This window comes from Peromyscus maniculatus, chromosome 7, assembly GCF_049852395.1.
Source record: "Peromyscus maniculatus bairdii isolate BWxNUB_F1_BW_parent chromosome 7, HU_Pman_BW_mat_3.1, whole genome shotgun sequence".
In the NCBI taxonomy this organism is placed as follows: Eukaryota; Metazoa; Chordata; class Mammalia; order Rodentia; family Cricetidae; genus Peromyscus; species Peromyscus maniculatus.
This window is the reverse complement of record NC_134858.1, coordinates 98,856,691-98,870,086: the sequence shown is the minus strand read 5'-3', so window position 1 is coordinate 98,870,086 and position 13,396 is coordinate 98,856,691. Positions and strand designations below refer to the sequence as shown.

General features: G+C 40.7%; 1 protein-coding gene across 2 annotated transcripts in view; it reads left to right on the top strand.

Moving 5' to 3' along the window:
* Ppp2r3a (protein phosphatase 2 regulatory subunit B''alpha) overlaps window positions 1-13,396 on the top strand; it is a 155,016-nt gene that overhangs the window by 100,993 nt on the left and 40,627 nt on the right. For both annotated transcript variants that reach the window (XM_076576919.1, XM_006975129.4), the window contains one exon: window positions 10,745-10,831. In XM_076576919.1, coding sequence (XP_076433034.1) covers window positions 10,745-10,831 — 87 coding nt within the window. The remainder of the gene's footprint in view (window positions 1-10,744; window positions 10,832-13,396) is intronic.

Below are 13,396 nucleotides of genomic sequence, written 5' to 3'. Positions count from 1 at the left end.
TCAAGTCCAAATGGGTCAAAGACCTCAACATAAATCCAGTTACACTGAACCTCACTGAAGAGAAAGTGGAAAGTAGCCTTGAACGCATTGGCACAAGAGACTACTTCCTAAATATAACACCAGTAGCACAGACACTGAGAGCAACAATTAATAAATGGGACCTCCTGAAACTGAGAAGCTTCTGTAAGGCAAAGGACACAGTAAATAAGACAAAATGGCAGCCTACAGAATGGGAAAAGATCTTTTCCAACCTCACATCTGACAGAGGGCTGATCTCCAAATATATAAAGAACTCAAGAAACTAGACATCAAAATATCAAGTAATCCTATTAAAAATGGGCTACAGAACTAAACAGAGAATTCTCAACAGAAGAATCTCAAATGGCCAAAAGACATTTAAGGAATTACTCAACATCCTTAGCCACCAGGGAAATGCAAATCAAAATAATTCTGAGATACCATCTTATACCTGTCAGAATGGCTAAGATAAAAAACACTGATGACAGCTTATGTTGGAAAAGAGGTAGAGAAAGGGGAATACTCCTCCACTGCTGGTGGGAATGTAGTCTTTGCAGCCACTCTGGAAATCAGTATGGCAGTATCTCAGAAAATTGAGAATCAACCTACTTCAAGACCCAGTAATACCACTCTTGGGCATATACCCAAAAGATGCTCCACCATACCACAAGGACATTTGCTCAACTATGTTCATAGCAGCATTATTCGTAGTAGCCAAAACCTGGAAACAACCTAGATGTCCCTCAACCAAAGAATGGATAAAGAAAATGTGGTACATTTACACAATGGAGTATTATGCAGGGCTAAAAAACAATGTCATCATGAAATTTGTATGCAAATGGATGGAACTAGAAAATAGTCATCCCAAACCTAGAAAGACAAACATGGTATGTACTTACTCGTAAGCAAGTATTAGACACAAAGCAAAGGATAACTAGTTTACAATCTACAACCCCAGAGAAGCTAGGTAAAGAGGAGGACCCTAAGAGGAACATGTATGGATCACCCCAGGAAGGGGAAAGGGTTAAGATCTCCTGGGTAAACTGGGAGGTGGAAACATGAGGGTTCCAAATGGTCGAGTTGGGGAAGGGACAGAGAGGGAGAGCAATGAAAGGCATACTTTTTCCCCCCTTGGGGTTTTTTATTTTTAAACAAAAGTTATTCATGCAACATATTTTCATTGTAATTTCGCCTCCTGCAATTCCTCCTATATCCTCCCAACATCCCTACACATCCATCTTTGTTCTCTCCCACCTCTTTAAACACACACACAAAAAAAAAAAAAAAAAAAAAAAAAAAAAACCACAAAATGGAAATCAAAATAAACAAAAGACCAATAAGACCCAAAAAAAGGCCAAACAAAGCAAAATGAGTCACAATACCATCGAGTTCATTTTGTGTTGGCCAACTACTCCTAGGCATGAGGACCACCTTGAAATATGGTTAAATACTCAATGAGCCTCCACGGAAGAAAACTGATTTTTCCTTTACCAAAGAATATCAATTACAAATAGCTTCTTGGTCAAAGGTAGAAGCCTTTGTTTGCATCCCCTTCTCAGTGCTGGGACCCCATCTCACTTGGACTAGTGTAGGCCTTGTGTATGCTGCCAGTTTCTGTGAGTTCATATGTGCATCAGTTCTGTTGTATCTGGAAGACAGTGTTTCCTTAGAGTCATCCATCACCTCTGGCTCTTCAGGATTTCTTCTTCCATATAGCTCCCTGAGCCTTGAGGTGAGGGCTTTGATGAAGATATCCCATTTAGGATGAGTGCTTCAAAGCCTCTCATTGTCTGCACATTAACCAATTGTAGGTCTCTATTAATTCTCATCTGCTGCAAGAAAACCCTTCATTGATGAGGGTTGAGCAAAGCATTGATCTGTAAGTACAGCAGTATGTCATTAAGAGTCATTTTATTGCTATTCCTTTAGCAGAATAATAATAGTAGGTTTTCCCCTAGGCCCATGACCTATCTAGTCTTGGGCTCCTGACCACTTTAGCAGTGTCAGGACTGGGTTTCATCTCATGGAGTGGACTTTAAGTCCAATTAAAAAGGGTTGGTTGCCAGGCACATGCCTTTAATCCCAGCACTTGGAAGGCAGGGATGGATGGATCTCTGTTGAGTTCGAGGCCAGCCTGATCTACAGAGTGAGTTCCAGGACAGCCAGAGCTGTTAACAGAAACCATGTTTCAAAAAACCAAAAAAAAAAAGGGGGGGGGTTGCTTACTCTCCAAACATTTGTGCGACTGTTGCACTAGTATATCTTGCAAGCGGGTTGCTGTTACAGGTGACCAGGGTTTGTAGCTGGGAAATATTGATGATTTCCTTTCTCCTCTGGTAGCATGCAGAGTACATACCAATACCGTGAATGCCAGTAGCTGTGAAGCTTCTAGTTAGCACCAGCTCTAATGACATGTAAATATTATCTTCATCAGTGGGGCTTACCATTAGGTTGTAGAGAGTAGCCAATACCCTTGGCAATAGACTGTACTATTTGGGGTTTTCATGGGGCCAAAGACTCAACAAGATGTAACTTCACTCTTGGCACTGGAGGTTTATTTAGCTTGGTAACATAAGATGTCTAGTTGGGGCAAGCATTGTCTCCCCTATTATTTGGTGAGTCCATTTAGATTTCCTTCATATATGTATATATTTTAGGACGTTTCTACAATAGTAGGTTTCCATATGGTTTTAAATGTCCTTTAGTGTTAGTTATGCCTACCCATATTCCCTCCTTTACCCTTCTCTTCCATCCCTTTCCCTGTTTAATCCTCCTATTCTAGTTTCTCCTTTGTCTCTCCATAACAATATATCCTATTTCTCCTTCCTTGGAAGAACCTCTCCTCCCCACTAGTCCTTTACTCAATACTTAACCTCTGTGGTTTTTCAGATTGTAGTACACATAATTGAAGGCTTAAAAACTAATATCTACATTGAAGAGAAAACATACAATATTTGTCTCTTTGGATCTGGGTTGCCTCACTCAGGATGATTTTTTTTTCCTAACTCCATCCATTTTCCTAGGAATTTTATAATTTATTTTTCTTAACAGTTAAATAGTATTCTATTGTGTAAATGTAACACATTTTTATTATCCATTCATTATCTGATGAGCATCTTGACTCTTTTCAATTTCTGGCTATTATGAATAAAGCAGCAATGAATGTGGGTGAGCAACTATCTCTGTAGTGGAATGTAGAGTTTTGGGGGGTATATGCCCAAAACAAGTATAGCTGTATCTTGAGGTTGAATGATTCCCAGTTTCCTGAGGAACTGCTGCAGAGTTCCATAGTGGCTGTAACAGCTTGCCCTCCCACCAGCAATGGATAAATATTCCCCTTTCCCCACATCCTTGCCAGCATGTGTCAACATGTGTTTTATTGACCTTGCCCATTCTGACTGGGGTAAGATGGAATCTCAAAGTACTTTTAATTTGCATTTCCCTGTAGCTCAAGATGTTGAACATTTAACTGTTCCTCAGAATTTTGTGTTTCCCTTAGTTCTTTTTTTTCATGTTATAAGTAAATTTTTATTAAAATATATATGAAATACACACACGTATACAAAAAACGATACAAAATGATGTTTTTTTTTGTTGTTTTGGTTTTTTTTGGTTTTTTTCGAGACAGGGTTTCTCTGTGTAGCTTTGCACCTTTCCTGGAACTCACTTGGTAGCCAAGGCTGGCCTCGAACTCACAGAGATCCGCCTGCCTCTGCCTCCCGAGTGCTGGGATTAAAGGCGTGCGCCACCGCCGCCTGGCGATGGGTTTTTTTTAAGCAGTGCTCTTACCCCCAAGGAAAAGTCACGAAACACAACAGAAGCCACTAATGGGAGTTTTATCAAGACAAGGAGAAAGGGATCTATGTGATCAGGCCTGTGGAAGGACACCTGTGAGAAAGAGGGCAGGGGAACATGGGGCCTGTCTTTTAAAGGCCAGGTCGCACCTGCACACACAGGCCCACGTGACTATTCCATGCATGCACATAGATCATGTGGTCACACCCTCTCAATTATGTGACCACACAGCCATGGGGCAATGGTTACTCAGGACGTATGACCAGGAAATGACTAGGTGGAGATGACTTAAGTGTCCCACTGGGCATGCATGAACATGGGGGCGTGGTTGGGAGAATTCCCTTAGTTCTGTACCACATTTTTTTATTTGGGTTATTAGTTTTCTTGTTGTTCAGTGTTTGTAGTTGTTTGTGTATTTTAGATACTAATCCTCTATCAGATGTATAATTGATAAAGATCCTTTCCCACTCTGTAGGCTACTCATTTCCCCAATGACAATGTCCTTTGCCATAGAAGCTTTTCAACTTCATGAGATCCCTTTTATTATTTCTGGTGCCTGTGATATTAGTGTCTTGTTCAGAAAGTTCTTTCCTTAACCAATTAGTTCAAGTCTGTTCCCCACTTATTACTTCTGTCAGATTCAGGGTAGCTGGTCTTTCATTGAAGATCTTGAATCATTTGGAGTTGAGTTTTGTACAGGGTGATAAATATGGATCTATTTGTATTCTGCTACATGCAACCATCCAGTTTGATCAACACCATTTGTTGAAGATGCTGTACTTTTTCTGATGTGTATTTTTGGCTTTTTTTGTCAAAAATCAGTTGTCTGTAGGCATGTGGACTTATGCCTGGGTCTTCAATTCAATTCCATTGATCAACATTTTTGTTTTTATGACAATACTATGCTGTTTTTATTATTATACTCTATAGTACAGCCTGGGATGGTATATACTCCCAGAAGTTCTTTCATTATTCAGGATTGTTTTAACTATCCTGGATTTTTTTATGTTTCCATATGAAGTTGAAATCTATTTCTATGAAGAATTTTGTTGGAATGTTGATGGGGATTGCATTGAATATGTAGATTGCTTTCGGTAAGATAGCCGTCTTCACAATATTAATCCTGCCAATCCCTGAGCATCTGAGCATGGAAGATCTTTCCATCTTGTGGTGTCCTCTTCAATTTATTTTGTCAATGTCTTAAAGTTTTTATTACATAAGTCTAACTTGCTTAATTAGAGTTATCCCAAGATCTTTTTTAGGCTATTGTGAAAGGTGTTTGATCTCTCTCTCAGTCTGTTTGTCATTTGTATATAGGAAGCCTAATGATTTCTGTATGTTAATTTTGTATCCCAATACTTTGCTAGAAATGTTTATCAGCTATAGAAGTTTTCTAGTTGGAGATTTTAAGATCTTTTTTGTAATGAAAGACTCAGTGGTCTATAACACACACACACACACACACACACACACACACACACACACACACACACACATCAATTTATTAAGGGGTTCTATGGGGAAAATAGACTCACTGACACAGGGTAAGGTAAATCCAGTTGCAGAGTCCTTGGAAAGCTGGGGACCAATCACATGCTGCTTCACACCACCTGATCCAGTCTTCACCGATGAGAGCGAGACCTCCTTTTCTCCTCCCTTGTAAACAGTCATGTAGGCAGATAAGAAGCACCGCCACTATCAGGCCAGATAGCCCAAAGTCATGGGCGGAGCAAATTCCCACTACACTTTCATGTATAAGATTATATCATCTGCAAATAAAGATACTTTGACTTCTTTTTTATTTGTATTCCCTCTATCTAGTTGTCTTGCTGCTCTAAGACTTCAAGTACTATATTGAATAGGTAAGGAGAGAATGAATATCCTTTTCTTGTTCTTGATTTTAGTAGAAGTGATTTGAGTTTCTGTTAGGTTGGTATTGGCTGTAGGCTTGCCTTTATTACATGTGTCCTTGTCTTCCTGGTCTCTCTAGGACTTTTATCAGGAAGGGGTGCTGCATTTTTTTCCAAAGGCCTTTTCTGCATCTAATGAGATGATCATGTGGTTTCTGTCTTTTAATCTGGTGGATTATGTTTACTTATGTTACACCATCACTATCTCTGGGATGAATCGAACTTGATCATGGTAGAAAATCTTTTTGATGTATTCTTGGATTTAATTGGGAAGTATTTTATTTAAAATCATTGCATCTATATTCATAAGCAATATTGATCTATAATATTCTTTTTTGTTGGCTCTTTGCATGGTTTGGGTATCAGGATAATTGTAGCCTTATAAAAAGAATTAGGAGCTAGTTGGTGGTGGTGCACATCTTTAATCCCAGCACTCAGGAGGCAGAGGCTGGTAGATCTCTGTGAGTTGGAGGCCAACCTGTTCTCTAGAGAGTTCCAGGACAGCTAGGACTACATAGAAAAACCCTGTTTTGAAAAACCAAAACAGAAAAAAGAAAAGAAGAAAGAAAAAGAGAATTAGGAAATATTCCTTCCTTCAGTTTCTATTTTGCAAAATAATTTGAGAAGAGAAGTATTATTGGTGTTAATTCTTTCTTTGACAGTCTGGCAAAATTCTGTGCTGAATCCATCTGGCACTGGTCTTTGCTTTTTTTTTTAATTAAATTAATTTATTTTTTTCCAGCCTGATCACAGTTTCCCCTCCCTCCCTCCTTCACTCCCTTCCTCCCTCCTCTCCTCCCAGACCCTCTCCCCACACTCTCTGCCCCACCCCCAAACCTTCACTATCCCTTCCATACACTCCTCCTCCTTCCTCTTCAGAAAAGGGCAAGCTTCCCTTGTATATCAGCCAGCCATGGCTAGCAAGTTGCAGTAAACCTGGGCACTTCCTCTCCTATTAAGGCTAGACAAGGCAACCCCATAGGAGGAAAGCAGGTAACAGAGTTAAAGACAGCCCCTGCTTCCACTGTTAGGAATCCCCACAAAATCAAGCTACATAACTGTAACGTGCAGAGGGCCTAGGTCAGTCCCATCCAAGCTCTCTGGTTGGCAGTTTAGTCTCTGTGAGCCCAGGTTAGCTGCTTCTGTGGGTTTTCTTGTGGTGTCCTTGGCCCCTCTGGTTCTCACAATCTTTCCTTTCCCCTCTTGCACAGGATTCCCCAAGCTCTAGCTTATATTTGGCTGTGAGTCTGCATCTGTTTCCATCAGTTACTGGATGAAGCCTCGCTGATGACAGTTGGGCTAGGCAACAATCTGAGTATAGCAGAATATTGTTAGGAATCATATCATTACTTTTTTTTTTTTTTTTTTTCTTGCCCGTCATGTTTGGTTCTATCCTAGGTCTCTGGACTGTCCATCCTCTGGGTCCTGGTACTCCAGGCAGTGCCTCCATCTTATGGTATAGAGTCTCAAGCTGGACCAGTCACTGGTTACTCCCATAATTTCTGCACCAGCTTTACCTGAGCACATCTTGTAGGCAGGGCAATGTAAGTCAAAAGTTATGTGACTGAGGGAGACTTTTTGAGACAGGGTTTCTCTGTGTAGTTTTGGTGCCTGTCCTGGATCTCTCTGTGTAGACCAGGTTGGCCTTGAACTCACAGAGATCTGCCTGGCTCTGCCTCCCGAGTGCTGAGATTAAAGGCGTGCGCCACCACCGCGTGGCCCTACTTCAATTTTCTTATATCTGTTGAGACTTGATTCATGCCCAAGTATGTCAGTTTTGGAGAAAGTTCCATCAGCTGCTGAGAATAGAGTATATTCTTCTATGTTTGTGAAATATTATGTAAATGTCTTCTATATCCCTTTGATTTATGACATTTAGCACCAGCATTTCTGTTTCATTTGTGTCTGGATGACCTTTTTATTGGCAAGAGTTGGGAATTGAAGTCACCCATTATCACTAAAAGTCAATATGTGATTTCTAGCTGTAATAGTGTTTCTTTTATGAACTTGAGTACCCTTGGGTTTGGTGCATTAATGTTTAGAATTGCAATGTCTTCTTGATGTTTTCCCCCCTTTAGAGAGTATGTAGTGTCCTTTCCTATCCCTTCCAGTTAGTTTTGGTTAGAAGTCTATTTTGTGAGGTATTAAAATGGCTATAACTGTTTGCTTTGTTGTGCTGGGATCTAATCATCCAGAATATGATGTTTAAGGAGTTACTTGGTGTCAACATCTGGTCTTGTCTTTATTGGGTAAGTGTTTTGTTCTTTGGTTGCTGTCGCCCTCTCTGGATCCTAGGCAAGTGTAGTGACTATGGGTCCCTGTAGAGACTTTCTGAAGCCGTAGTGGTGGCGCACGCCTTTAATCCCAGCACTCGGGAGGCAGAGGCAGGCGGATCTCGTGAGTTCTAGGCCATCCTGGGCTACAGAGTGAGTTCCAAGAAAAGCTCTAAAGCTACACAGAAAAACCCTGTCTCAAAAAAAAGTGAGGAGAATTTCTGAGGTCCCTGGGGGACAGCAAAAAATAGAGATGGGCTGAAAGGAAAGGCTGAGAGGGTTTTGGGGAAAGAGCTAAGCTGCATCCCCAATAACTTTAGTAATCAAAATAATGCACCTTTGAATCATGCCAGTTTGACAGTCATCCTTCTGACTGACTGATCATTAAACCAACACAGTAGAATCTTCCCATCTCATTACTTTACCAAATGTACACAGCCCAATGAGGCATCCCTGTGTAATTGAGAAACAAAGGAAGTGATAAATAAATGGTTAGGAAATGAAAATATGAAAGGGAATTTTTTTTCTCTTATAAAGCCAATTTTAATATATATATATATGGTTAATATATATATATATATGTATATATATATAATACACAGTTCTGGTTTTTCCACAGAATTGCAATTGACATCAAAAGTTGTTACTTAAATTAGCTCCACATATATTCATAATCTGGTCTTCGGTAGGGTAATAGGTTTTCTATCCCCCAATAATAGGTTTCTTCACCAGTGCCGTAAGCCAGATCAAGCTGAATTGAAAAAATGTAACAACAGGTTTATTTGAGCAAAGCAATACCTGGGTGGGTTCTCCAGTTCCAGATATCCAGGCTAGAGAAGCCACATGAACTAAAGCAGAAAGATTATATAGCCTATAGGAGAGGGGTAATGACATGTCTGCCACAAGCTGGATTTGTGCCCAAGTATGGTCAAAAGCTGGAATGCTTAGGCAGGGCTTGTGCTGCTGGCATCATCAGGGGAGGAAGTTTCAGTAATCTCCAAGAATGCGGAACTGGGCTTTTTGGCACCTTTTCTTTGTTGGAAATTCTCTGGTAGGTGCCCACTTGAATCTGGAAAGGTGGTACCAGCACTGATGTCCCAGGAGCTTGGCAGCTGAAGGGGTGGTGAGGATCACAGTGTAAGGTCCTGTCCACTGGGACTCTAGAGACTTAGGAAATAACTGCTTGAGGAGTACTGGTCCCCTGGGAATAGTGGGGTGGGCTCAGGAGCAATTGGGTCTGTTGGCGTGGGGACAGGGAGATAGCTGTCAGCATGTGAACAGAGAAGGGACCATAGGATTGAGATGTAGGGTAGGTACCCTGCCAGTGGAGGAATCTGGGCCAGGAGGTGATGGTTGAGGAGGAGCAGCCTTCCATAAGGAGCTCAAAAGGGCTTAGGCCTGTAAGAGAGTGTGGGGTGGTCTGGAGGTGGGTAAGGGCAATGGAGAGGAGGGAAGGCCAAGACAACCTGAATTCAAGAGAGAGCTTGGTGAGTTGTTATTTGATGAGTCCATTGACTCTCTCAACCTTTGCTGAGGATTGTGGGCAGTAGAGGATGTGGAGTTTCCAGGAGATGTTAAAGGCTTCAGACACTAGCTCAATGGCCCTGGAAGTGAAAGCTGGGCCATTGTCTGTTTGGATGGTCTGTGACATACCAAACTAAGGGATGATGTGTTCAAGGAGTACCTGAGCCACCACATCTGCTGTTCCCTTGCAGGTGGAGAATGCCTCTATCCATCCTTTAAAGGTATCAACAAGAGTTAGGAGACAGCAGAGCTTTTTATGAGTGGGCATGTGGGTGAAGTCAACCTGCCAGTCTTCATCTGGCCGGTGCAAAGGCTGGCATATATGGAGGAACCCCTGAAGGTTGGCCTTGGCACACATCTGGCAGGAGGAGTGGACCTGTAAAGTACAGGCTTGAAAGACATGTAGGATCAGAAAGGGGCTCTAAGAAGTGGAACAAATCTTTGGAGCCTATATGTAAGATTTGGTGGATGTCTTAAATGAAGATTGCCTGACCCTGGAGGAGGATGAGGCTGTTATTTAAGTAGAACCATCCATTTTTATCTGTGTGGCTCAACTCCTCCCAGGTTTCCACCACCAAGATTATATATATAAATAAAATTCAGGTCAACCAGTTGTGATTTTTATTTTTTTATTTTTATTTTTTAAGGAGGTTGACCAGTTGGCCTTTCCTATAATTATATATTATATGTATGTGTGTATTATATATTATGCATATGCATTATCTATCCATTTATTTAATTTTTGAACAATTGAGGTCGAGGTTAAATAGGTTTTCTGTACCCCAATAATGGATTTCTTCACCAATGTAGTAAGCCAGATCAAGCTGAATTGAAAAAGTATAACAACAGGTTTATTTGAGCAAAGCAATACCTGGGTGGGTTCTCCAGTCCCAGAGATCCAGGCTAGAGAAACCACATGAACTAAAGCAGGGAGATTATATAGCCTGTAGGAGAGGGGTGATGACATGTCTGCACAAGCTGGGTTTGTGCCCAAGTATGGTCAAAAGCTGGAATGCGTAGGCAGGGCTTGTGCTGCATCAGAATGCGGAACTGGGCTTTTTGGTACCTTTTCTTTGTTGGAGATTCTCTGAGAGGGTGGGGTTTGGAGAGAGACAGGAATGGAGCTTTCCAGATCATGCAGGGGCAAACTGGAGGTTCCAACTGAACATATGGAAATAGAGATCTGAACTGTTTTAATTGTTTTTGTTTTCCTTTTGGAACTAGGTTGTTCAGAGGATATTCTACACGGTCAACAGATCTTGGAGTGGAAAAATTACTTCAACGGAGATAAGGAAAAGCAACTTTTTGCAAGTATGCCTCTTATATAAAGATACATACCAACTTAATAATTTTACTTTACTTAAATATTTTTTCTTACTCTATTATACAACACTATCACTGTTTCCAGGCTGTAAGCACTTATCAGTTGCCCATGTAGTGGAAGGGGCTGTTAAAGAAGCTAGAATAAGATGGGATTTCTGCCTGCAAGCATGCTGTGTGAAACAAAAACAGAAAGGCACATTCTCACCTGAATTGATAGATATGCATAGAAGGTGCAGAGGAAGCCTCGGAAGGATCAGCATGTGATCCTTATCTTGGAGAATATCAGGAGTTTACCAAGATAAAACAGCAATAGAAAGGGGTTTCCAGTAAACAGCAGCAGCACAAGCCAAAGCCAGAGACAGCAAGTGTCCTTGTGTTCAAGATCTTCCAACCAGTGGCTTACCAAAGAAATGAAAGTATATGGACTTGATTCCTTCAGTAATGACTCTACCTTGCTGGTGCTGGAAATAATAAATCTTATTCAGTTATTTTATCAAACAACAACAACAACAACAAAATGATTGACCACTAGTGGGAATCTTTCACTGAGATTCCTCAAGATTCCTTGATACCCAATTGTTTAAGCTTCTATAAATGTAAAGAAAATGGAATGGTTCACACACTTGGAAGTGTGTGTGTGTGTGTGTGTGTGTGTGTGTGTGTATTTTTTTAAATGGTTCACACTAAATGAAGCTTATACTGATAACAGTACCTTATTACTTTATTACTTATTACTTTATGTTTTTTTTAAACAGTACCTTTATTACTTATTACTCTATGTTTTTCCTATCTTCATCTTCATATGAGACAGACAAGGTATTGGAGACCTAGCAAATTAGCAAACCATAATGGATAGACAAATAATAATTTGTTATTCTAAAACAGCAATTCTCAACCTCAGAATCGAGACCCCCTTAAAAGTTGGACAACCCTTTCATGAGAGTTGCATATCAGATATTTAGATTATGATTCTAACAATAGCAAAATTATAGTTATGAAGTAGCAACAAAAACAATTTTATGGTTGGGAGTCGCTACAACATAAAGAACCATATAAAAGGGTTGCAGCATGAGAACCACTGTTCTAAAGTGAACAGTCAGCATCACAATCATTGTTGATACTTACTGAACATCTGGTACCTGCCTGGGCTCTTAGTAGGTATTATGAAATGGGTTAAGAAGGCAGAAATTTCCTTAATGATGCAAAAGTTAAACAGGTGGTGGTGGTACACGCCTTTAATCCCAGCACCTGGGAGGAAGAGCCAGGCGGATCTCTGTGAGTTTGAGGCCAGCCTGGGCTACCAAGTGAGATCCAGGACAGGCTCCAAAGCTACACAGAGAAACCCTGTCTCAAAAACCAAAAAAAAAAAGTTATGATAATGTTTCACATCTTACCACCACCACCACCCCGCTTTGTTTTTTTTTTTTTTCTGTTTGTTTTTGTTGTTATTTTTTTTATGGGCGTTGGTGTTTTGCCTGCATGTATGTCTGTGTAAGGATGCTGGGGCCCCTGGAACTGGAGTTACAGACAGTTGTGAACAGCCATGTGGGTGCTGGGAATTGAACCTGGGTTCTCTGGAAGAACAGCTAATGCTCTTAACCACTGAGCCATTTCTCAAGCCCATCCCTCTTTGGTTTTTCAAGACATGGTTTCCCTATGTAGCAGTTGCTGTTCTGGAGCTCGCTCTGTACAGCAGGCTGGCCTCAAACTCAGAGATCCACCTGCCTCTGCCTCCCAAGTGCCAGATTAAAGGCCACCACTGCCCAGCAAATTCTCACATTTTTAATGCATGAATGGATATGTACTACATGCATGACTGTTCCCAAGGAGGTCAGAAGAGGGTGTTGGACCCCATGGAACTCATTGTGAGCCACCACATGGGTACTGAGAACTGAACCCCGATCCTCTCTATAAGAGCACCAAGTACTCTTGACCCCTGAGCCATCACTGCAGCCCCTAAATTTTTATTATTGTAATAAATTCTTTTGTAATTATATAATTTGAGACAAGTATAGTTGAGTAACTTCCATAGAAGCACACAGTTAGTAGGTTGCAAAACTAAGAGTAGAATTCACATGTTCTCTTTCTATACAGTGACTTATTTTCCCCTCTTCCTTTATTTCCTTACCCATCTCCTTAGTCTTCCTCTGAGTCCATTAATAAATGCTCAAAATAGTCTAGTTTTATGAATATACTTAAGAGTAAAAAATTAAGCAAAAATCAGTTTATCTCTTAACCCAACATTTCATGCACTCCTCATAGAGAGAACTCATACATCTGTATTCTTATTTTAAATTTTATTCATTTATGTTTTTATGTGTATAAGTGTTTTGTCTAAATGTATGTATATGCACCACATGTGTGCTTGGTGCTCTCAGAAGCCAGAAGAGGGTGTCAGGTACCCTAGGACTGGAATTATAGAGGATTGTGAGCTACTATGTGGGTACTGGGAATTGAGCCCAGGTCCTCCGGAAGAGCAGCCAGTGCACTTAACCACTGGGACATGTTTCCAGCCCCTTTGGTCTTATTTTATATATATATATAGTATATAAT